At 59.5% G+C, this 25,516-nt stretch overlaps 1 protein-coding gene and 1 long non-coding RNA gene across 10 annotated transcripts; both read right to left on the bottom strand.

The window, feature by feature from the left end:
* Positions 1–1,098: 1,098 nt before the first annotated feature.
* On the bottom strand, positions 1,099–1,657 carry LOC120981606. The gene is made up of 3 exons (XR_005774721.1): positions 1,516–1,657; positions 1,318–1,393; positions 1,099–1,284 (listed from the first exon to the last, which is right to left on the bottom strand). It is a non-coding gene; the product is annotated as an uncharacterized LOC120981606 (long non-coding RNA).
* A 108-nt stretch (positions 1,658–1,765) lies between these two features.
* Positions 1,766–24,552, bottom strand: TMEM63C (transmembrane protein 63C). 9 transcript variants are annotated; one of them, XM_040411162.1, is made up of 25 exons: positions 24,382–24,536; positions 23,598–23,634; positions 20,310–20,487; positions 20,143–20,222; positions 20,033–20,065; positions 19,695–19,782; positions 17,746–17,783; positions 16,820–16,962; positions 16,693–16,744; positions 16,515–16,623; positions 15,115–15,188; positions 14,797–14,877; positions 11,145–11,265; positions 8,426–8,559; positions 8,200–8,322; positions 7,976–8,129; positions 7,793–7,899; positions 6,585–6,671; positions 6,439–6,504; positions 5,194–5,356; positions 5,015–5,120; positions 4,774–4,941; positions 4,588–4,703; positions 2,332–2,403; positions 1,766–2,252 (listed from the first exon to the last, which is right to left on the bottom strand). In XM_040411162.1, exons 3-25 carry the CDS (start codon positions 20,478–20,480, stop codon positions 2,076–2,078), a joined length of 2,463 nt encoding a protein of 820 aa, XP_040267096.1. In that variant the 5' UTR covers positions 20,481–20,487; positions 23,598–23,634; positions 24,382–24,536; the 3' UTR covers positions 1,766–2,075. The 9 variants fall into 9 exon arrangements, with proteins under 9 accessions (XP_040267096.1, XP_040267095.1, XP_040267093.1 ...); XM_040411161.1 differs by lacking the exon at positions 23,598–23,634 and adding an exon at positions 21,591–21,681 and having other exon boundaries at positions 24,406–24,530; XM_040411159.1 differs by lacking the exon at positions 23,598–23,634 and having other exon boundaries at positions 24,406–24,552.
* Positions 24,553–25,516: the final 964 nt, after the last annotated feature.

The raw sequence follows: 25,516 nt of genomic DNA, 5'->3' as shown, positions 1-25,516 counted from the left end.
GTCGGTCCTTCCATTGTTAACAAATTAATTTCATTGGCTCATTTTTTTAAACAAGCAGATAACAGAGAGAACGCACGTCAGTCAGGAACGGCGGCTGACCACCGACTAATCGGCAGATTTACCAGAGAGGGATGGCGGTACATTAAGGGGCCCTCTGACACCGGCTACATGTGCGCTCGGCCGCTGGAGGCATCTTCCGCTGTGGCCGCATTGCTGAGAAAAATGATGCTACGGTATATGCAAATGAGCCTCTAGGAGCAACGGGGGCGTTGTCATTACACCTAGAGGCTCCGCCCTCTCTGCACTGTGATGAGGTCTTCACTGCCTGAACCTGCCAATCACAGTGGAGGCTGTGGCAGAGAGAGCAGAGGCTTTAAGTGTAACGGCAACGCCCCTGTTGCTCCTAGAGGCTCATTTGCATATACTGTAGCATCATTTTTCTCAGCAATGCGGCCACATAGGAAGATGGCACCAACACCGACGCGCGCACATGTAACCGATCCGCCAGAACGTCGGGTCCTGCTGCTCGGGTGTTGACGGGCGTCTGGATGGTGGGCTTTTATTTCTAAACTCCCAGCCTTCCATGTACCCGTTCTTCTGGCATTATACGGGGTACACCACAACCTGCTCCACCAGCACACCCAACATATGTACACCACAACCTGCTCCACCAGCACACCGAGCTACACCACAACCTGCTCCACCAGCACATCCAATACATCGAGCTACACCACAACCTGCTCCACCAGCACACCCAACATATGTACACCACAACCTGCTCCACCAGCACACCGAGCTACACCACAACCTGCTTCACCGGCACACCCAACATATGTACACCACAACCTGCTCCACCAGCACACCGAGCTCCACCAGCACACCGAGCTCCACCAGCACATCCGACATATGTACACCACAACCTGCTCCACCAGCACATCCGACATATGTACACCACAACCTGCTTCACCAGCACATCCGACATATGTACACCACAACCTGCTCCACCAGCACATCCGACATATGTACACCACAACCTGCTCCACCAGCACACCGAGCTACACCACAACCTGCTCCACCAGCACACCGAGCTCCACCAGCACATCCGACATATGTACACCACAACCTGCTCCACCAGCACACCCAACATATGTACACCACAACCTGCTCCACCAGCACACCCAACATATGTACACCACAACCTGCTCCACCAGCACACCCAACATATGTACACCACAACCTGCTCCACCAGCACACCCAACATATGTACACCACAACCTGCTCCACCTGCACACCGAGCTACACCACAACCTGCTTCACCAGCACACCCAACATATGTACACCACAACCTGCTCCACCAGCACACCCAACATATGTACACCACAACCTGCTCCACCTGCACACCGAGCTACACCACAACCTGCTTCACCAGCACACCCAACATATGTACACCACAACCTGCTCCACCAGCACACCGAGCTACACCACAACCTGCTCCACCAGCACACCGAGCTCCACCAGCACACCCGACATATGTACACCACAACCTGCTCCACCAGCACACCCAACATATGTACACCACAACCTGCTCCACCAGCACACCCGACATATGTACACCACAACCTGCTCCACCAGCACACCACAACCTGCTCCACCAGCACACCCAACATATGTACACCACAACCTGCTCCACCAGCACACCCGACATATCTACACCACAACCTGCTCCACCTGTGGCTCCTGCCGCCGGCACAGATCACAAACCATCAGGTTCTCTTTTCTTTTAAAATATATTTGGCAAAATTCAGCGTTTTTAATGAGTTTCTTTTGATGAAAATGGCGCGGTCGCCATGCAAACTGGAGCCAGGGAACACAGCGGTACAATGGGAGGGGCCTCAAGGATTAGCCACACCCCTTTACCTTATCTGCCACATGAGGGCACCTTACACTGGTCGGGGCCCAGATCATTTTGGCGGGGGCCCGATGCCCACAATGCAGCTGCTCTACAGACCGCGCGTCACAGAGACTCAACCGTCCATGGTGGCCATGTTTGACCTCTGACCTCCATCGGCGGGGTGTCAGGGGGAGCCCTCCTCGGTGCAGGATGTCCCCGTCATGTAGGTGACCTGTGAGCGCTCAGCTTCTGGCGTTTCTGACGGGCTGTCCGCGCGGGTCTCCAGCGCACCGTACGAGGCGTGGGCCGGGGAGCCCAGAGGGGACAGCTCCTGCTCCTGTAACACGGCGGCCACAAAGACCTGGGGGACAGAAAACGGTGACCGGCGTGTGGGTTGATGGATGCAGCATGGGGGCCCGATGACAGGAGCGAACACTCACCGTGGACTGCAGCGTGGACGATATACTGCTGCTCTCTGTGTCCTGGATGATCCCCTCCCCCTGTTCTGACATCTGCAGGAGACATCACTCAGGTCACAACAAGGGTGGAGTCTAATGGTCCAGGGGGTGGAGCGGTCAGGTTTCAGGGGGTGGAGTCTAATGGTCCAGGGGGTGTAGCGGTCAGGTTTCAGGGGGTGGAGTCTAATGGTCCAGGGGCGTTTATTGGTCAGGTTCTAGGGGTGGAGTCTAATGGTCCAAGGGGTGTAGCGGTCAGGTTACAGGGGTGGAGTCTAATGGTCCAGGGGGTGTAGCGGTCAGGTTACAGGGGGTGGAGTCTAATGGTCCAGGGGGTGTAGCGGTCAGGTTTCAGGGGGTGGAGTCTAATGGTCCAGGGGGTGTAGCGGTCAGGTTTCAGGGGGTGGAGTCTAATGGTCCAGGGGCGTTTATTGGTCAGGTTCTAGAGGTGGAGTCTAATGGTCCGGGGGCGTTTATTGGTCAGGTTCTAGGGGTGGAGTCTAATGGTCCAGGGGCGTTTATTGGTCAGGTTCTAGGGGTGGAGTCTAATGGTCCAGGGGGTGTAGCGGTCAGGTTACAGAGGTGGAGTCTAATGGTCCAGGGGGTGTAGCGGTCAGGTTACAGGGGTGGGGGTCTAATGGTCCAGGGGCGTTTATTGGTCAGGTTGCAGGGGTGGGGTCTAATGGTCCAGGGGGTGTAGCGGTCAGGTTACAGGGGTGGGGTCTAATGGTCCAGGGGCGTTTATTGGTCAGGTTACAGGGGTGGGGTCTAATGGTCCAGGGGCGTTTATTGGTCAGGTTGCAGAGGTGGGGTCTAATGGTCCAGGGGGTGTAGCGGTCAGGTTTACAGGGGTGGAGTCTAATGGTCCAGGGGGTGTAGCGGTCAGGTTACAGGGGTGGGGGTCTAATGGTCCAGGGGCGTTTATTGGTCAGGTTGCAGGGGTGGGGTCTAATGGTCCAGGGGGTGTAGCGGTCAGGTTACAGGGGTGGGGTCTAATGGTCCAGGGGCGTTTATTGGTCAGGTTGCAGAGGTGGGGTCTAATGGTCCAGGGGCGTTTATTGGTCAGGTTGCAGGGGTGGAGTCTAATGGTCCAGGGGGTGTAGCGGTCAGGTTACAGGGGTGGGGTCTAATGGTCCAGGGGCGTTTATTGGTCAGGTTGCAGAGGTGGGGTCTAATGGTCCAGGGGCGTTTATTGGTCAGGTTGCAGAGGTGGGGTCTAATGGTCCAGGGGGTGTAGCGGTCAGGTTACAGGGGTGGAGTCTAATGGTCCAGGGGCGTTTATTGGTCAGGTTGCAGAGGTGGGGTCTAATGGTCCAGGGGGTGTAGCGGTCAGGTTGCAGAGGTAGAGTCTAATGGTCCAGGGGGTGTAGCGGTCAGGTTACAGGGGTGGGGTCTAATGGTCCAGGGGCGTTTATTGGTCAGGTTGCAGAGGTAGAGTCTAATGGTCCAGGGGCGTTTATTGGTCAGGTTGCAGAGGTGGGGTCTAATGGTCCAGGGGGTGTAGCGGTCAGGTTACAGGGGTGGGGGTCTAATGGTCCAGGGGGTGTAGCGGTCAGGTTACAGGGGTGGGGGTCTAATGGTCCAGGGGCGTTTATTGGTCAGGTTGCAGGGGTGGGGTCTAATGGTCCATGGGCGTTTATTGGTCAGGTTGCAGAGGTGGGGTCTAATGGTCCAGGGGGTGTAGCGGTCAGGTTACAGGGGTGGGGGTCTAATGGTCCAGGGGGTGTAGCGGTCAGGTTACAGGGGTGGGGGTCTAATGGTCCAGGGGCGTTTATTGGTCAGGTTGCAGGGGTGGGGTCTAATGGTCCATGGGCGTTTATTGGTCAGGTTGCAGAGGTGGGGTCTAATGGTCCAGGGGGTGTAGCGGTCAGGTTACAGGGGTGGAGTCTAATGGTCCAGGGGCGTTTATTGGTCAGGTTGCAGAGGTGGGGTCTAATGGTCCAGGGGCGTTTATTGGTCAGGTTGCAGAGGTGGGGTCTAATGGTCCAGGGGGTGTAGCGGTCAGGTTGCAGAGGTAGAGTCTAATGGTCCAGGCTCGTTTATTGGTCAGGTTGCAGGGGTGGGGTCTAATGGTCCAGGGGCGTTTATTGGTCAGGTTGCAGGGGTGGGGTCTAATGGTCCAGGGGGTGTAGCGGTCAGGTTGCAGAGGTGGGGTCTAATGGTCCAGGGGGTGTAGCGGTCAGATTACAGGGGTGGAGTCTAATGGTTGGGGGGGGGGGGGGGGGGGTTTACGGTGCTTGCCTGATAGCTTGATGGTCTCTTTGGTTGCAATTTTCTGAGACAAAGCCCAAGGATGGAGAAGAGCACGCAGCAGAGAAGAGAGGCGAACGTGAAGAGTGTGACCGGGTGAGTGGACCCTGCGGGAGGACAGGGGGTGTGAAGCGATACTCCTCACCGTCCGGGGGTGCAGGGGCCATCACCACTTACCCAGCCGCAGGACAGAGAAGAACAGCAGCCAGAAGATGCAGAAGATTGGAGCGGCGAGCAGCTGGCGGGCGGCGGCGGCGTGCAGGCGGGGGCTCAGCTTGGTGGGGATGTAGGCGTAGTAGATGTTGTAGCGGTCCGTCATGTGCTTCAGCAGCAGATACAGCAATCCTAGAATGCAGAGAGCAGTGAGATGTGGGGTACACGCAGCAGCGCCCGCCCGCAGGGTCCCCCTAGGACTCACCAAAGGGGGCGATGATGGGACAAGTGATGCTGTAGGTCATCACCACAGAGAAGACGCACGTGGTCCAGGCGTACTCCAGTCCGAACTGGAACTCATAGGCCTGACTCTGCAAGGAGAGAATGAGAGTCCTGCACCTGACGTGGCCCTGAGCCCCGACCCCCGCAGTCCAGCTGCATTACCCGCTTCACATGGAGGCGCTCAGGAGCGGACTTGGCCAAGCACAGACGCGTTGCGTAGACGGTGAGGCCGGGGATGCGCAGTAACTCCATCGCTGTGCCTATCAGGCCGGCCGTGATGACGTAGTTCACAAAGAATGCCCCATTGTTTGGCAGAAACACACACCTGAGGGCGGAGACAAGTCATGTGATCAGAGAGCGCCGTATGGGGGGGGATCGGGAGAGTCACGTGATCACAGAGCGCTGTATAGGGGGGGATCGGGAGAGTCATGTGATCAGAGAGTGCCGTATGGGGGGGATCGGGAGAGTCACGTGATCAGAGAGCGCCGTATGGGGCGGGGGGAGGGGAGGATTGGGAGAGTCATGTGATCAGAGAGCGCCGTATGGGGGGGATCGGGAGAGTCACGTGATCACAGTGCGCCGTATGGGGGGGGTATCAGGAGTCACGTGATCAGAGAGCGCCGTATGGGGGGGATCGGGAGAGTCACGTGATCACAGTGCGCCGTATGGGGGGGGTATCAGGAGTCACGTGATCACAGAGCGCTGTATGGGGGGGTATCAGGAGTCATGTGATCAGAGAGCGCCGTATGGGGGGGGATCGGGAGAGTCATGTGATCAGAGAGTGCCGTATGGGGGGGGGTATCAGGAGAGTCACGTGATCAGAGAGCGCCGTATGGGGGGGTATCAGGAGTCATGTGATCAGAGAGCGCCGTATGGGGGGGGATCGGGAGAGTCATGTGATCAGAGAGTGCCGTATGGGGGGGATCGGGAGAGTCACGTGATCAGAGAGCGCCGTATGGGGCGGGGGAGGGGAGGATCGGGAGAGTCATGTGATCAGAGAGCGCCGTATGGGGGGGATCGGGAGAGTCACGTGATCACAGTGCGCCGTATGGGGGGGGTATCAGGAGTCACGTGATCACAGAGCGCTGTATAGGGGGGATCGGGAGAGTCATGTGATCAGAGAGTGCCGTATGGGGGGGGGGGTATCAGGAGAGTCATGTGATCAGAGAGCGCCGTATGGGGGTGATCGGGAGAGTCACGTGATCACAGAGCGCTGTATAGGGGGGATCGGGAGAGTCATGTGATCAGAGAGCGCCGTATGGGGCGGGGGAGGGGAGGATCGGGAGAGTCATGTGATCAGAGAGCGCCGTATGGGGGGGATCGGGAGAGTCACGTGATCAGAGAGCGCCGTATAGACAGTATGAGGGGTATCAAAAGTGAATAAATATTGGGGGTTGTAGTACTCACTGGAACTTCAGGTTTGCAGAATCCACGAAATGGATATCAAAAAGCCATCGGAAGAAGAGATCCAAGCTGGTAGAGAAAAGGGTGAGTGTAAGCTCTGCAGACAAGAGCACAGTACAGTCTGATGGTGCGGGATGGAGGTGCAGTACCTGGTCAGCCCTAGAGAGGGCAGTACGATAACCATGAAGACCAGGAACAGGTAACACTTGTGCATCGTCAGCTGGTTCTCATTAGACCTGAAGAGAAAAGCATTGTAGGAGGTGTGCAGCGGGGGGGGGGATAGTGCGCGGGGGGGGGGAGGGGGGATAGTGCGCGGGGGGGGGGAGGGGGGATAGTGCGCGGGGGGGGGGGGGATAGTGCGCGGGGGGGGGGGGGGAAATAGTGCGCGGGGGGGGATAGTGCGCGGGGCGGGGGGCAGTGTGCGGAGGGGGGGGCAGTGTGCGGAGGGGGGGGGCAGTGTGCGGAGGGGGGGGGGCAGTGTGCGGAGGGGGGGGGGGAAGTGTGCGGAGGGGGGGGGGGCAGTGTGCGGAGGGGGGGCAGGGGCAGTGTGGAGGGGTGGGGGCAGGGGCAGTGTGCGGAGGCAGGGGCAGTGTGCGGAGGGGGGGGCAGTGTGCGGAGGGGGGGGGCAGGGGCAGTGTGCGGAGGGGGGGGCAGTGTGCGGAGGGGGGGGGCAGTGTGCGGAGGGGGGGGGCAGTGTGGGGAGGGGGGGGGGCGTGTGGAGAGGGGGGGGCAGGGGCAGTGTGGAGAGGGGGGGGGCAGGGGCAGTGTGGAGAGGGGGGGGGGCAGGGGCAGTGTGGAGAGGGGGGGGGGGCAGGGGCAGTGTGGAGAGGGGGGGGGGCAGGGGCAGTGTGGAGAGGGGGGGGCAGGGGCAGTGTGGAGAGGGGGGGGGGCAGGGGCAGTGTGGAGAGGGGGGGGGGGCAGGGGCAGTGTGCGGAGGGGGGGGGCAGGGGCAGTGTGCGGAGGGGGGGGCAGGGGCAGTGTGCGGAGGGGGGGAGGGAGGGGCAGTGTGCGGAGGGGGGGAGGGAGGGGCAGTGTGCGGAGGGGGGGAGGGAGGGGCAGTGTGCGGAGGGGGGGAGGGAGGGGCAGTGTGCGGAGGGGGGGGAGGGAGGGGCAGTGTGCGGAGGGGGGGAGGGAGGGGCAGTGTGCGGAGGGGGGGAGGGAGGGGCAGTGTGCGGAGGGGGGGAGGGAGGGGCAGTGTGCGGAGGGGGGGAGGGAGGGGCAGTGTGCGGAGGGGGGGGCAGGGGCAGTGTGCGGAGGGGGGGCAGTGTGCGGAGGGGGGGGCAGGGGCAGTGTGCGGAGGGGGGGGGGCAGGGGCAGCAGGATCGACACCTCACCGACGAGCGGGAGCAGCTCATACCTCGTCCAGTGACATTCCAAGAAGGCGGAATAATAGACCAGGAAGGGCAGGCACACGGAGAAGATCCACAGCAGCAGCGTGGGCAGGAACTGGGTGATGACCGGGTTCTGGGGGAGAGGACACGTGAGGCTGCCAGCTGGGGGCGAGGGGGCACAATGCTCAGATATTGGGGTGCGCACACACCTGTAGGTTCTCCACAGGACGGGTGACGTTGAATCGGTCCATGGTGCTGACTACGACGGCCGGTGTGGTCAGGAAGAAGAGCAGGATGAACAGGGCCAAGTTCAGAGCCACGAGCCGCAGCCACCACGTGGGCCCGGACACCGCCAGGTTCTCCCTGTTACCAGCAGGAACATCAGCAGACGCTCGCCAGCGACGGGACAAGCAGCGGACAAACGGTCACTCACCAGATCACATCACTGGGCGCAGGAGCGTAGCGCACACCCCACTGGTGAGAATGGAGAATTGGGGTGACGGAGGACTGCTGGGGCGCTCGTCTACATCGCGGCCGGCTGTAGTCCTGGATGATCCTGATGGGGAGACACAATGATCACTGGATGGCCCCTCCCACCTCGTCACATGGCTCCTCCCTATGTCAGCGTCCAATCACAGGCAGGTCCTCGCCCTACTCACACCGCAGTCATCCTCTCGTCCTGGAAGGTGACAAACGCCGTGCCCAGCCTCTTCAGCGGAACGCGGTTCCTCTCAGCCGTGAACTCATCGGTCAGCTTCTCCTCCAGCTCCGCGTAATACTGCTCCGCATCTACCTGAAAGAGGTGCGCGGGGTGAGGAGAGAGGGGGACGCGGGGTGAGAAGAGGGGCGCGGGGCGAGAAGAGGGGCGCGGGGCGAGGAGAGAGAGGGGGACACGGGGCGAGGAGAGAGAGGGGGACACGGGGCGAGGAGAGAGAGGGGGACACGGGGCGAGGAGAGAGAGGGGGACACGGGGCGAGGAGAGAGAGGGGGACACGGGGCGAGGAGAGAGAGGGGGACACGGGGCGAGGAGAGAGAGGGGGACACGGGGCGAGGAGAGAGAGGGGGACACGGGGCGAGGAGAGAGAGGGGGACACGGGGCGAGGAGAGAGAGGGGGACACGGGGCGAGGAGAGAGAGGGGGACACGGGGCGAGGAGAGAGAGGGGGACACGGGGCGAGGAGAGAGAGGGGGACACGGGGCGAGGAGAGAGAGGGGGACACGGGGCGAGGAGAGAGAGGGGGACACGGGGCGAGGAGAGAGAGGGGGACACGGGGCGAGGAGAGAGAGGGGGACACGGGGCGAGGAGAGAGAGGGGGACACGGGGCGAGGAGAGAGAGGGGGACACGGGGCGAGGAGAGAGAGGGGGACACGGGGCGAGGAGAGAGAGGGGGACACGGGGCGAGGAGAGAGAGGGGGACACGGGGCGAGGAGAGAGAGGGGGACACGGGGCGAGGAGAGAGGGGGGGACACGGGGCGAGGAGAGAGAGGGGGACACGGGGCGAGGAGAGAGAGGGGGACACGGGGCGAGGAGAGAGAGGGGGACACGGGGCGAGGAGAGAGAGGGGGACACGGGGCGAGGAGAGAGAGGGGGACACGGGGCGAGGAGAGAGGGGGACACGGGGCGAGGAGAGAGGGGGACACGGGGCGAGGAGAGAGGGGGACACGGGGCGAGGAGAGAGGGGGACACGGGGCGAGGAGAGAGAGGGGGACAGGAGAGAGGGACAGGAGAGAGGGGGACACGGGGCGAGGAGAGAGGGGGACACGGGGTGAGGAGAGAGGGGGACACGGGGCGAGGAGAGAGGGGGACACGGGGCGAGGAGAGAGGGGGACACGGGGCGAGGAGAGAGGGGGACACGGGGCGAGGAGAGAGAGGGGGACAGGAGAGAGGGACAGGAGAGAGGGGGACACGGGGCGAGGAGAGAGGGGGACACGGGGCGAGGAGAGAGGGGGACACGGGGCGAGGAGAGAGGGGGACACGGGGCGAGGAGAGAGGGGGACACGGGGTGAGGAGAGAGGGGGACACGGGGTGAGGAGAGAGGGACACGGGGTGAGGAGAGAGAGGGGGACACGGGGCGAGGAGAGAGAGGGGGACACGGGGCGAGGAGAGAGAGGGGGACACGGGGCGAGGAGAGAGAGGGGGACACGGGGTGAGGAGAGAGGGGCGCAGGGAAGAGGAGAGAGGGGCACATGGGGTGAGGAGAGAGGGACACGGGGTGAGAAGAGAGGGACAGGAGAGAGGGACACGGGGTGAGGAGAGAGGGACACGGGGTGAGGAGAGAGGGACACGGGGTGAGGAGAGAGGGACAGGAGGGAGGGACACGGGGTGAGGAGAGAGGGACACGGGGTGAGGAGAGAGGGGGACACGGGGTGAGGAGAGAGGGACACGGGGTGAGGAGAGAGGGACACGGGGTGAGGAGAGAGGGACACGGGGTGAGGAGAGAGGGACACGGGGTGAGGAGAGAGGGGGACATGGGGTGAGGAGAGAGGGACACGGGGTGAGGAGAGAGGGACACGGGGTGAGGAGAGAGGGACAGGAGAGAGGGACACTGGGTGAGGAGAGAGGGACAGGAGAGAGGGACACTGGGTGAGGAGAGGGGGACATGGGGTGAGGAGAGAGGGACAGGAGAGAGGGACACTGGGTGAGGAGAGAGGGACACGGGGTGAGGAGAGAGGGACACGGGGTGAGGAGAGAGGGACAGGAGAGAGGGACACTGGGTGAGGAGAGGGGGACATGGGGTGAGGAGAGAGGGACAGGAGAGAGGGACACTGGGTGAGGAGAGAGGGACACGGGGTGAGGAGAGAGGGACACGGGGTGAGGAGAGAGGGACAGGAGAGAGGGACACTGGGTGAGGAGAGGGGGACATGGGGTGAGGAGAGAGGGACAGGAGAGAGGGACACTGGGTGAGGAGAGAGGGACACGGGGTGAGGAGAGAGGGACACGGGGTGAGAAGAGAGGGACAGGAGAGAGGGACACGGGGTGAGAAGAGAGGGACAGGAGAGAGGGACACGGGGTGAGGAGAGAGGGACACGGGGTGAGGAGAGAGGGACACGGGGTGAGGAGAGAGGGACAGGAGAGAGGGACACGGGGTGAGAAGAGAGGGACACGGGGTGAGGAGAGAGGGACAGGAGAGAGGGACACGGGGTGAGGAGAGAGGGACAGGAGAGAGGGACACGGGGTGAGGAGAGAGGGACACGGGGTGAGGAGCAGGGCATAAGAGAGTGGGACCGTGGCAGATGAGCAGGACAGTGGGACACGGGTGCGCAGGGCAGTGGATTGCGAGCCCTAATGAAGACGGGCCTGTAGCTTTAGGACACTGCGGCTCCTCTGTATGAGGCTCAGGGGTGTGGGCCCTTGGTCACGGTGCAGGGCACTTCTTACCTTCTGGAAGCCGCAGCAGTCACAGGGGCAGAGCCGGGCACACGGGTGGGTTGGAATCAGGATTCTTCCTTCTTTCTGTGATCTTCCAGCAAAGTACAGACGACCTTTCATGGCTCGCCGCCTAAAAGTAAGAGATGTGTTTGCTGAGGGGAGAGGGTCCTGCTGGAGCGAGGAGGAGACCCACAGCACACAGCACACTATCCATACATACACACACTACACATATACACTATCCATACACAGCATCCATACATACACACTATCCATACATACACAGCACACACTATACATATACACTATCCATACATACACACTACACATACATACACACTACACATACATACACAGCACACACACTATACATATACACTCTCCATACACAGCATCCATACATACACACTACACACTATACACTACACATACATACACACTACACATACACAGCATCCATACATACACACTACACACTATACACTATCCATACACAGCACAATGTCTGTGTGGTGTAATCAGGGAACATTCCCAGCAATTCTGAAAAGAGAAATATCTGCATGTATATATATATACACACAGTCAGGTCCATAAATATTGGGACACGGACACAATTCTGACATGTTTGGCTCTATACACCACCACAATGGATGTGAGATGAAACAAACAAGACGTGCTTTACCTGCAGACTGTCAGCTTTAATTTGAGGGTATTTACATCCAAATTAGGTGAACGGTGCAGGAATTACAGCAGTTTGCATATGTGCCTCCCACTTGTTAAGGGACCAAAAGTAATGGGACAGAATAATAATCATAAATCAAACTTTAACTTTTTAATACTTGGTTGCAAATCCTGTGCAGTCAATTACAGCCTGAAGTCTGGAACACATAGACATCACCAGACGCTGGGTTTCATCCCTGGTGATGCTCTGCCCGGCCTCTACTGCAACGGTCTTCAGCTCCTGATTGTTCTCGGGGCATTTTCCCTTCAGTTTTGTCTTCAGCAAGTGAAATGCTCAATCGGATTCAGGTCCGGTGATTGACTCGGCCATTGCAGAACATTCCACTTCAGTATGCTTTGGGTCATTGTCCATCTGCACTGTGAAGCACCGTCCAATGAGTTCTGAAGCATTTGGCAGAATATGAGCAGATAATATTGCCCGAAACACTTGAGAATTCATCCTGCTGCTTTTGTCAGCAGTCACATCATCAAAAAATACAAGAGAAGCAGTTCCATTGGCAGCCATACATGCCCACGCCATGACACTACCACCGCCATGCTTCACTGATGAGGTGGTATGCTTAGGATCATGAGCAGCTCCTTTCCTTCTCCATACTCTTCTCTTCCCATCACTCTGGTACAAGTTGATCTTGGTCTTATCTGTCCATAGGATGTTGTTCCAGAACTGTGAAGGCTTTTTTAGATGTCGTTTGGCAAACTCTAATCTGGCCTTCCTGTTGTTGAGGCTCACCAATGGTTTACATCTTGTGGTGAACCCTCTGTATTCACTCTGGTGAAGTCTTCTCCTGATGGTTGACTTTGACACACATACACCTACCTCCTGGAGAGTGTTCTTGATCCGGCCAACTGTTGTGAAGGGGGTTTTCTTCACCGGGGAAAGAATTCTTCGCTCATCCACCACAGTTGTTTTCCGTGGTCTTCCGGGTCTTTTGGTGTTGCTGAGCTCACCGCTGCGTTCCTTCTTTTTAAGAATGTTCCAAACACGCCTAATGTTTTTGCTATCTCTCTGATGGGTTTGTTTTGTTTTTTCAGCCTAATGATGGCTTCCCTGATAGTGACAGCTCTTTGGATCTCATCTTGAGAGTTGACAGCAACAGATTCCAAATGCAAATAGCAGGAAATGACCTCTGACCTTGTATCTGCTCATTGTAATTGGGATAATGAGGGAATAACACACACCTGGCCATGGAACAGCTGAGAAGACAATTGTCCCATTACTTTTGGTCCCTTAACAAGTGGGAGGCACATATGCAAACTGCTGTAATTCCTGCACCGTTCACCTGATTTGGATGTAAATCCCCTCAGATTACAGCGGACAGTCTGCAGGTAAAGCACATCTTGTTCGTTTCATTTCACATCCATTGTGGTGGTGAATAGAGCCAAAAATGTTACAATTGTTGTACAGTTGCCACAAAAAGTATGAGAACCCTTTGGAATGATCTGGATTTCTGCACAAAATGTGATCTGATCTTCATCTAAGTCACAACAATAGACAATCACATTCTGCTTAAACTAATAACACACAAAGAGTTAAATGTTACCATGTTCTTATTGAACACAACATGTAGACATTCACAGTGCAGGAGGAAAAAGTATGTGAACCCTTGGATTTAATAACTGGTTGAACCTCCTTTGGCAGCAATAACTTCCCCCAGACGTTTCCTGTAGTTGCAGATCAGACACAGCGGTCAGGAGTAATTCTTCACCATTCCTCTTTACAGAACTGTTTCAGTTCAGTAATATTCTTGGGATGTCTGGTGTGAATCGCTTTCTTGAGGTCATGCCACAGCATCTCCATCGGGTTGAGGTCAGGACTCTGACTGGGCCACTCCAGAAGGCGGATTTTCTTCTGTTTAAGCCATTCTGTTGTTGATTTACTTCTATGCTTTGGGTCGTTGTCCTGTTGCAGCACCCGTCTTCTGTTGAGCTTCAGCTGGTGGACAGATGGCCTTAAGTTCTCCTGCAAAATGTCGTGATAAACTTGGGAATTCATTTTTCCTTCGATGATAGCAATCCGTCCAGGCCCTGACGCAGCAAAGCAGCCCCAAACCATGATGCCCCCACCACCATACTTCACAGTTGGGATGAGGTTTTAAGGTTGGTGTGCTGTGCCTCTTTTTCTCCACACATAGTGTTGTGTGTTTCTTCCAAACAACTCCACTTTGGTTTCCTCTGTCCACAGAATATTTTGCCAGTACTGCTGTGGAACATCCAGGTGCTCTTGTGCAAACTGTAAACGTGCAGCAATGTTTTTTTGGACAGCAGTGTCTTCCTCTGTGGTATCCTCCCATGAAATCCATTCTTGTTTAGTGTTTTACGTATCGTAGATTCGCTAACAGGGATGTCAGCATATGCCAGAGACTTCTGTAAGTCTTTAGCTGACACTCTAGGATTCTTCTTCACCTCATTGAGCAGTCTGCGCTGTGCTCTTGCAGTCATCTTTACAGGACGGCCACTCCTAGGGAGAGTAGCAGCAGTGCTGAACTTTCTCCATTTATAGACAGTTTGTCTTACCGTGGACTGATGAACAGCAAGGCTTTTGGAGATATTTTTATAACCCTTTCCAGCTTTATGCAAGTCAACAATTCTTAATCGTAGGTCTTCTGAGAGCTCTTTTGTGCGAGGCATCATTCACATCAGGCAATGCTTCTTGTGAAAAGCAAACCCAGAACTGGTGTGTGTTTTATAGGGCAGGGCAGCTGTAACCAACACCTCCAATCTCATCTCATTGATTGGCCTCCAGTTGGCTGACACCTCACTCCAATTAGCTCTTGGAGATGTCATTAGTCTAGGGGTTCACATACTTTTTCTTGCAACTGTATATAGTGTTTGTATACAGTGTGTGTGTAGTTTGTGTGACAAAAGTTCTGTTCTACAGGCCGATGCCGGCTGCACATGATCAGTCGGGGTTCCCCTTTACCTTTCGGTGTCCAGCTTCATCAGTCTGCGAACATTATAAGTGAACTGGACGTCAGTGACTGTGCAGCTGGGATACGCCTCGCTGCAAAACAAGAGTATATACCATCAGCGTCCCCCGAGAGCAGCTGCCCTCTCATACTCCCCCCCATCACAGGCACCCCTGTATAAAGCTCCCCCAAGAACACCTACCCTCCCGTCCATGCCCCCACCCCCACCCTGGCGGCCGCCCTCCCGTCCATGCCCCCACCCCCACCCTGGCGGCCGCCCTCCCGTCCATGCCCAAAACCCACCCTGGAGGCCGCCCTCAGATTACACTCACTGGAAATGTTTGGTGAGGAGAGAGGGGTCAGAGATCTGCTGAGGAATGTGCGTCACCATGAGGGTCCGAGCCACCTTGAAATAGAAGAAGAGGAGGGGATGAGGCCATCAGGGTCTTGCCCGTTTCCCCAGGTCCCAGCGGTCAAGTACTGACCCTACACCCACCATCGATCACTTCCTACACTCTACCAGATTGCCCCGAGATCAGATTGCTGCCCCGAGATCAGATTGCTGCCCCGAGATCAGATTGCTGCCCCGAGATCAGATTGCTGCCCCGAGATCAGATTGCTGCCCCGAGATCAGATTGCTGCCCCGAGATCAGATTGCTGCCCCGAGATCAGATTGCTGCCCCGAGATCAGATTGCTGCCCCGAGATCAGATTGCTGCCCCGAGATCAGATTGCTGCCCCGAGATCAGATTGCTGCCCCGAGATCAGATTGCCGCCGGCTCCTTCTAACAACCACTAACCTTCTGAGATTCGCATTTTAAAGCAAACAGCTGAAAATTAGGAGCCCCTCTAATTGCCTTAATAAACGTCCCCCGCGCTCGGGGCAATAATCGGTTCTAATAAAAATAGAAAGATGTAAAAACAGAAGCAACAAATATACACAGAAGAGGGATGACGGAAAGCGGAGGCCGACCTTCCTCACACAGAGACCGCGGGGCCTCATCCGATTGGCCTCAGAATGGGGCCCCGGTACAATCTGCTCTGTCCGATCTATAAGACGTGGCCCCGGCAGTCTGTACACCGCCTGTGGGGCGCGACATATGGGTTGGCGGTGACTTTTATGACCGGTCAGTCACGCTGATTCCTGCCCATCACTCTACACAGGAGAACGCCCGCCCGATAATTGTGGGCTCGTTTTCCAGCTCTCAGAATTGGGGTGACAGGGGCACCAAACACGGGTGTCCACGTGACCCCAATCGGAAGAACGGATTTTCTGAGCCAGGATCTAACATTAGTGGGTGGTTTTCGGTATGCGTGGCACCGTCACCTCCTGAGCGTTAAAATGGCGCACCTCAATAATCTCTATTCAGCTGTATTTTGGAGTTACCACCGGAGTAAGATTTTTGGATTTTCCCGCTGACAGCGAGGCGTGGAGAGCAGCTTGCCCCCACCCTCCAGAAGCGTGCCCCCCATAAAGTAATAAACCCCTCTATACAGGCATGTTTATATAAAGTGTCGTGGAGGCCGGCGATCGGCGTCACCTCTGCCGATTTGATGGCGGTGGTTTGGTTTAGGATGAGGGGGGAGAGAAGGGACAGTTACTTGTTTGAATAAGGGGGAGCTCCGAGTCCCCAGAACACAGGCCAAGCACTCATGCTCAGGGTGCCACAGAGGTGACCCCACAGGGGGCGGGACGGGGGTCCTCCCCGCCGTTCTGTGCGCGCTAGTCTCACCTTGTCGTCCTCTCTGTAGTGTATTGAGGCGGAGTGATGGCGCATGCACAGGACGGTCAGCAGGAAGTACAGCAGCGCGAATACACTGTGCAGCCACAGGAAACGGTCCCTGAGGACAGGAGGACGGGTCAGTGACCGCAGCGTCCAGCGCCCCTCCCCCCACAGATCCAGTACTTACTGGGTGGGAACATTCACAATTGTCGTGCGTCCAAACTGGGCCGGACCGTCACCTGCGGGTAGAGGCAGCGGGTTAGAGGGGAGGATCAGACAGGACGGGGCCACATGAGGGCAAACGGGCGACTCACCCAACAAATCCCCAGAGAAATTGACTGGTAAGATGATGGAGACGGAGAGGACACAGACGAAGAGCAGCAGCACCAGCAGGTGGCGCTGATAGGACAGGTAGGTGATGGCGTCCACCCCGCATTTACTCTGGATCTCCTCATCCCTGGAATGACAAGCACAATGAACCCCATCATCCTCACCCTACCGCCCCCATCATCCTCACCATACCACCCCCTCTCACCCCCATCATCCTCACCATACCACCCCCTCTCACCCCCATCATCCTCACCATACCGTCCCCTTTCACCCCCCATCATCCTCACCATACCGCCCCCATCATCCTCACCATACCGCCCCCATCATCCTCACCATACCGCCCCCATCATCCTCACCATACCGCCCCCATCATCCTCACCATACCGCCCCATCATCCTCACCATACCGCCCCCATCATCCTCACCATACCGCCCCCATCATCCTCACCATACCGCCCCCATCATCCTCACCATACCGCCCCCATCATCCTCACCCTACCGCCCCCATCATCCTCACCATACCGCCCCCATCATCCTCACCATACCGCCCCCATCATCCTCACCATACCGCCCCATCATCCTCACCATACCGCCCCCATCATCCTCACCCTACCGCCCCCATCATCCTCACCCTACCGCCCCATCATCCTCACCCTACCGCCCCATCATCCTCACCATACCGCCCCATCATCCTCACCCTACCGTCCCCATCATCCTCACCATACCGCCCCCATCATCCTCACCCTACCGCCCCCATCATCCTCACCCTACCGCCCCATCATCCTCACCATACCGCCCCATCATCCTCACCATACCGCCCCATCATCCTCACCCTACCGTCCCCTTTCACCCCCATCATCCTCACTATACTGTCCCCATGCACTCGTCCTTCACCCCAAGACCCTCCTCACTTCATCTGATAGATAGAGGTAAGCCAGGAGCAGAAGCCCTGCAAGAGAAGAAACGGGGGTCACATGACACGGAACAACTGCCCCCCCAACATACAGGGAATCTTGGAGTATTATAGGAGCACACTGCCGCCGCTATAATGGAGGCCGCCGCCGGTCGGCTCGCTGCACTATAGGAGCACACTGCCGCCGCTATAATGGAGGCCGCCGCCGGTCGGCTCGCTGCACTATAGGAGCACACTGCCGCCGCTATAATGGAGGCCGCCGCCGGTCGGCTCGCTGCACTATAGGAGCACACTGCCGCCGCTATAATGGAGGCCGCCGCCGGTCGGCTCGCTGCACTATAGGAGCACACTGCTGCCGCTATAATGGAGGCCGCCGCCGGTCGGCTCGCTGCACTATAGGAGCACACTGCCGCCGCTATAATGGAGGCCGCCGCCGGTCGGCTCGCTGCACTATAGGAGCACACTGCCGCCGCTATAATGGAGGCCGCCGCCGGTCGGCTCGCTGCACTATAGGAGCACAATGCCGCCGCTATAATGGAGGCCGCCGCCGGTCGGCTCGCTGCACTATAGGAGCACACTGCCGCCGCTATAATGGAGGCCGCCGCCGGTCGGCTCGCTGCACTATAGGAGCACAATGCCGCCGCTATAATGGAGGCCGCCGCCGGTCGGCTCGCTGCACTATAGGAGCACACTGCTGCCGCTATAATGGAGGCCGCCGCCGGTCGGCTCGCTGCACTATAGGAGCACACTGCTGCCGCTATAATGGAGGCCGCCGCCGGTCGGCTCGCTGCACTATAGGAGCACACTGCTGCCGCTATAATGGAGGCCGCCGCCGGTCGGCTCGCTGCACTATAGGAGCACAATGCCGCCGCTATAATGGAGGCCGCCGCCGGTCGGCTCGCTGCACTATAGGAGCACACTGCTGCCGCTATAATGGAGGCCGCCGCCGGTCGGCTCGCTGCACTATAGGAGCACAATGCCGCCGCTATAATGGAGGCCGCCGCCGGTCGGCTCGCTGCACTATAGGAGCACACTGCCGCCGCTATAATGGAGGCCGCCGCCGGTCGGCTCGCTGCACTATAGGAGCACACTGCCGCCGCTATAATGGAGGCCGCCGCCGGTCGGCTCGCTGCACTATAGGAGCACACTGCTGCCGCTATAATGGAGGCCGCCGCCGGTCGGCTCGCTGCACTATAGGAGCACACTGCTGCCGCTATAATGGAGGCCGCCGCCGGTCGGCTCGCTGCACTATAGGAGCACACTGCTGCCGCTATAATGGAGGCCGCCGCCGGTCGGCTCGCTGCACTATAGGAGCACACTGCCGCCGCCGGTCGGCTCGCTGCACTATAGGAGCACACTGCCGCCGCTATAATGGAGGCCGCCGCCGGTCGGCTCGCTGCACTATAGGAGCACACTGCCGCCGCTATAATGGAGGCCGCCGCCGGTCGGCTCGCTGCACTATAGGAGCACACTGCCGCCGCTATAATGGAGGCCGCCGCCGGTTGGCTCGCTGCACTATAGGAGCACACTGCCGCCGCTATAATGGAGGCCGCCGCCGGTCGGCTCGCTGCACTATAGGAGCACACTGCTGCCGCTATAATGGAGGCCGCCGCCGGTCGGCTCGCTGCACTATAGGAGCACACTGCTGCCGCTATAATGGAGGCCGCCGCCGGTCGGCTCGCTGCACTATAGGAGCACACTGCCGCCGCCGGTCGGCTCGCTGCACTATAGGAGCACACTGCCGCCGCCGGTCGGCTCGCTGCACTATAGGAGCACACTGCCGCCGCCGGTCGGCTCGCTGCACTATAGGAGCACAATGCCGCCGCTATAATGGAGGCCGCCGCCGGTCGGCTCGCTGCACTATAGGAGCACACTGCCGCCGCTATAATGGAGGCCGCCGCCGGTCGGCTCGCTGCACTATAGGAGCACACTGCCGCCGCCACTCACCTGGTCTTTACTGTTTAGGTCTGAGGGACTCGTCTCACAGGGCGACTTCTCCTTGTCACTGGGCTCTCCATAGAAGAGAGAGGTCAGGCTGCACGAAAGAGACAGAGGCATGAAGAGACATCCAGACTCACAAACTCCTCTTCTACCTGCTGCTGAGCCTCCACCGTGACCCTGCGCCCAGCCTCCACCGTGACCCTGCGCCCAGCCTCCACCGTGACCCTGCGCCCAGCCTCCACCGTGACCCTGCGCCCAGCCTCCACCGTGACCCTGCAGTCCCCCCGGCACATGACACTTTCACCCCCTCCATCACCAGCCCACTGACTATGATCGACCATTACTCATATGAGGTCCATCTGCGTCGCATGGCCGGGCTGGGGAGAGAATCCAGAGGTCAGTACATGCAGGAGGGCAGGACATCGCACACGGCGCATGCGCTGTATACACTCACCTGTCATTGTCTATCAGCAGCGCCAGACGCCCATAGTCCCAGGCCGCCTTCCTCAGACACGAGAAGACCAGCAGCAGCAGCTGCAACCAGAAAGGACAGGTGAGAAGGAGCCGGCGTCCGACACCCGAGGGCCACTAACCTCACCCATGGCCCCCGACCAGACTCACCAGCCACACTAAGAAGTTAATAGCCAGGACGGTCGGAATCCCTCCGAAGGGCAGTCCTTGTAGGACCGTGCTGTGCGAGCGTGCGCTGTAACACTGATCAGTCACATTAGCTGGGGGGTCCTCAGGCATGGGGGGCTCCATAGAAGATGCTGACTCCAATAGGGTTTCCATACTGTACCCGGAAAATCAAGTAATGAAGACAGATGTCAGGAAGAGGACTGACAAAGCCGGGGATGGTCAGCCCGATGGAGACCCTGGACCAGAGGTGGGACTGGCCCGCTTCCTGCTGTGAAAGGAGGAGACTGGAGAAGCAGCTTACCGACGCAGGCCGTCCACTCTGACCTCACCGACGTGGGCCGCCCCCTCTGACCTCACCGACGCGGGCGGGCCGCCCCCTCTGACCTCACCGACGCGGGCGGTCCACCCTGACCTCACCGACGCGGGCGGTCCACCCTGACCTCACCGTCGCGGGCCGTCCACCCTGACCTCACCGTCGCGGGCCGTCCACCCTGACCTCACCGACGCGGGCCGTCCACCCTGACCTCACCGACGCGGGCCGTCCACCCTGACCTCACCGACGCGGGCCGTCCACCCTGACCTCACCGACGCGGGCCGTCCACCCTGACCTCACCGACGCGGGCCGTCCACCCTGACCTCACCGACGCGGGCCGTCCACCCTGACCTCACCGACGCGGGCCGTCCACCCTGACCTCACCGACGCGGGCCGTCCACCCTGACCTCACCGACGCGGGCCGTCCACCCTGACCTCACCGACGCGGGCCGTCCACCCTGACCTCACCGACGCGGGCCGTCCACCCTGACCTCACCGACGCGGGCCGTCCACCCTGACCTCACCGACGCGGGCCGTCCACCCTGACCTCACCGACGCGGGCCGTCCACCCTGACCTCACCGACGCGGGCCGTCCACCCTGACCTCACCGACGCGGGCCGTCCACCCTGACCTCACCGACGCGGGCCGTCCACCCTGACCTCACCGACGCGGGCCGTCCACCCTGACCTCACCGACGCGGGCCGTCCACCCTGACCTCACCGACGCGGGCCGTCCACCCTGACCTCACCGACGCGGGCCGTCCACCCTGACCTCACCGGCGCGGGCCGTCCACCCTGACCTCACCGGCGCGGGCCGTCCACCCTGACCTCACCGGCGCGGGCCGTCCACTCTGACCTCACCGACGCGGGCCGTCCACTCTGACCTCACCGGGTATGTTGACCTCACTGACCTCTGCCATTACTAAAGCAGGGGGTCATGAAATGACTCACCTTGTATAGGACGCCCGAGCGGATTAGATGACGCCTAGCACAGATCAGTGAGAGGGGGGTGACCTCTGACCTCCATAAAAGCCACAAAAATCTGCAAAAGAAGATAGTATGAAAAAAAACTACAAGCAAAAATTCTAAAACCACCCCCCCGCACCCTCCTACCCACCACATCGCAACATACCCTACTACCCTTGTGGCCCCTCTATAGCAGCCATTACCCTGATGTTACAGACCCTGTGGCCCCTGATGTTACACCCTGGGGCCCCTCTACAGCAGCCATTACCCTGATGTTACAGACCCTGGGGCCCCTCTACAGCAGCCATTACCCTGATGTTACACCCTGGGGCCCCTCTACAGCAGCCATTACCCTGATGTTACACCCTGGGGCCCCTCTACAGCAGCCATTACCCTGATGTTACAGACCCTGGGGCCCCTCTACAGCAGCCATTACCCTGATGTTACAGACCCTGGGGCCCCTCTACAGCAGCCATTACCCTGATGTTACAGACCCTGGGGCCCCTCTACAGCAGCCATTACCCTGATGTTACAGACCCTGGGGCCCCTCTACAGCAGCCATTACCCTGATGTTACAGACCCTGGGGCCCCTCTACAGCAGCCATCACCCTGATGTTACAGACCTTGTGGCCCCTCTACAGCAGCCATCACCCTGATGTTACACCCTGGGGCCCCTCTACAGCAGCCATTACCCTGATGTTACAGACCCTGGGGCCCCTCTACAGCAGCCATTACCCTGATGTTACACCCTGGGGCCCCTCTACAGCAGCCATTACCCTGATGTTACAGACCCTGGGGCCCCTGATGTTACACCCTGGGGCCCCTCTACAGCAGCCATTACCCTGATGTTACAGACCCTGGGGCCCCTCTACAGCAGCCATCACCCTGATGTTACACCCTGGGGCCCCTCTACAGCAGCCATCACCCTGATGTTACAGACCTTGTGGCCCCTCTACAGCAGCCATCACCCTGATGTTACACCCTGGGGCCCCTCTACAGCAGCCATTACCCTGATGTTACAGACCTTGTGGCCCCTCTACAGCAGCCATCACCCTGATGTTACACCCTGGGGCCCCTCTACAGCAGCCATTACCCTGATGTTACACCCTGGGGCCCCTCTACAGCAGCCATTACCCTGATGTTACACCCTGGGGCCCCTCTACAGCAGCCATTACCCTGATGTTACAGACCCTGGGGCCCCTCTACAGCAGCCATTACCCTGATGTTACAGACCCTGGGGCCCCTCTACAGCAGCCATCACCCTGATGTTACACACTGGGGCCCCTCTATAGCAGCCATTACCCTGATGTTACACCCTGGGGCCCCTCTACAGCAGCCATTACCCTGATGTTACAGACCCTGGGGCCCCTGATGTTACACCCTGGGGCCCCTCTACAGCAGCCATCACCCTGATGTTACACCCTGGGGCCCCTCTACAGCAGCCATTACCCTGATGTTACACCCTGGGGCCCCTCTACAGCAGCCATCACCCTGATGTTACACCCTGGGGCCCCTCTACAGCAGCCATCACCCTGATGTTACACACTGTGGCCCCTCTACAGCAGCCATTACCCAGATGTTACACCCTGGGGCCCCTCTACAGCAGGCATTACCCTGATGTTACAGACCCTGGGGCCCCTCTATAGCAGCCATTACCCTGATGTTACACCCTGGGGCCCCTCTACAGCAGCCATTACCCTGATGTTACAGACCCTGGGGCCCCTCTACAGCAGCCATTACCCTGATGTTACAGACCCTGGGGCCCCTCTATAGCAGCCATCACCCTGATGTTACACCCTGGGGCCCCTCTACAGCAGCCATTACCCTGATGTTACACCCTGGGGCCCCTCTACAGCAGCCATTACCCTGATGTTACACCCTGGGGCCCCTCTACAGCAGCCATTACCCTGATGTTACAGACCCTGGGGCCCCTCTACAGCAGCCATTACCCTGATGTTACAGACCCTGGGGCCCCTCTATAGCAGCCATTACCCTGATGTTACAGACCCTGGGGCCCCTCTATAGCAGCCATTACCCTGATGTTACAGACCCTGGGGCCCCTCTACAGCAGCCATCACCCTGATGTTACACCCTGGGGCCCCTCTATAGCAGCCATTACCCTGATGTTACAGACCCTGGGGCCCCTGATGTTACACCCTGGGGCCCCTCTATAGCAGCCATTACCCTGATGTTACACCCTGGGGCCCCTCTACAGCAGCCATTACCCTGATGTTACAGACCCTGGGGCCCCTGATGTTACACCCTGGGGCCCCTCTACAGCAGCCATTACCCTGATGTTACACCCTGGGCCCCTCTATAGCAGCCATTACCCTGATGTTACACCCTGGGCCCCTCTACAGCAGCCATTACCCTGATGTTACAGACCCTGGGGCCCCTCTACAGCAGCCATCACCCTGATGTTACACCCTGGGCCCCTCTACAGCAGCCATTACCCTGATGTTACAGACCCTGGGGCCCCTCTACAGCAGCCATCACCCTGATGTTACACCCTGGGGCCCCTCTACAGCAGCCATCACCCTGATGTTACACCCTGGGGCCCCTCTACAGCAGCCATTACCCTGATGTTACACCCTGGGGCCCCTCTACAGCAGGCATTACCCTGATGTTACAGACCCTGGGGCCCCTCTACAGCAGCCATTACCCTGATGTTACACCCTGGGGCCCCTCTACAGCAGCCATTACCCTGATGTTACACCCTGGGGCCCCTCTACAGCAGCCATTACCCTGATGTTACACCCTGGGGCCCCTCTACAGCAGCCATTACCCTGATGTTACAGACCTTGTGGCCCCTCGGTAGCAGCCAGAGGCCCGGCGGTACACGCGGAGGGGCCCCGGCTCTCGGACATTCGTGCAGATTTCACAGGCGGAACAAGACGTGGAGCATCCGCCCGAAAAACAAACACGAGCCCCGCCCCCTTGTCACAGGCCCCGCCCCCAGCGCATCCCCACAGTTAAAAACGCCTCCTTAGAAGAAGAACAGCAGCAGCATCGGGACCGAGAACCGGGGGCTGACAGAGCGCGGGGGGCGGGGCTGACAGGAGCACAGGGAGGCGGGGCTGACGGAGAGCGGGGGGCGGGGCTGACAGAGCACAGGGGGGGCGGGGCAGAAAGGAGCACAGGGTGGCGGGGCAGACAGGAGCACAGGGTGGCGGGGCTGACTGAGCACGGGGGGCGGGGCTGACAGGAGCACAGGGGGGCGGGGCTGACAGAGCACGGGGGGCGGGGCTGACAGGAGCACAGGGGGGCGGGGCTGACAGGAGCACAGAGGGGCGGGGCTGAAAGGAGCACAGGGAGGCGGGGCTGAAAGGAGCACAGGGAGGCGGGGCTGAAAGGAGCACAGGGAGGCGGGGCTGAAAGGAGCACAGGGGGGGCGGGGCTGACAGAGCACGGGGGGCGGGGCTGACAGGAGCACAGGGGGGCGGGGCTGAAAGGAGCACAGGGAGGCGGGGCTGAAAGGAGCACAGGGAGGCGGGGCTGAAAGGAGCACAGGGGGGGCGGGGCTGACAGAGCACGGGGGGCGGGGCTGACAGGAGCACAGGGGGGCGGGGCTGAAAGGAGCACAGGGAGGCGGGGCTGAAAGGAGCACAGGGAGGCGGGGCTGAAAGGAGCACAGGGGGGGCGGGGCTGACAGAGCACGGGGGGCGGGGCTGACAGGAGCACAGGGAGGCGGGGCTGACGGAGAGCGGGGGGCGGGGCTGACAGGAGCACAGGGGGGCGGGGCTGACAGGAGCACAGGGTGGCGGGGCTGACAGGAGCACAGGGTGGCGGGGCTGACAGGAGCACAGGGAGGCGGGGCTGACAGGAGCACAGGGTGGCGGGGCTGACAGGAGCACGGGGGAGCGGGGCTGACAGGAGCACGGGGGAGCGGGGCTGACAGGAGCACGGGGGAG

The sequence above is a fragment of the Bufo bufo genome, chromosome 11 (assembly GCF_905171765.1).
Source record: "Bufo bufo chromosome 11, aBufBuf1.1, whole genome shotgun sequence".
Lineage (NCBI taxonomy): Eukaryota > Metazoa > Chordata > Amphibia > Anura > Bufonidae > Bufo > Bufo bufo.
Note: the sequence above shows the minus strand (reverse complement) of the source record. Positions and strands in the feature narration are given on the sequence as shown.

What these genes read in the sequence shown, in the direction of transcription:
- TMEM63C (XM_040411159.1), bottom strand. Translation starts at nt 20,480, where the DNA reads ATGGAAACCCTATTGGAGTCAGCATCTTCTATGGAGCCCCCCATGCCT. An exon ending in CGCAGATGGACCTCATATGA is followed by an intron (nt 19,783 to 20,032) that starts GTAATGGTCGAT and finishes TCTTTCGTGCAG; the next exon opens with CCTGACCTCTCTCTTCTATG. An exon ending in GTCCTGTGGAGAACCTACAG is followed by an intron (nt 7,900 to 7,975) that starts GTGTGTGCGCAC and finishes CCTCTCCCCCAG; the next exon opens with AACCCGGTCATCACCCAGTT.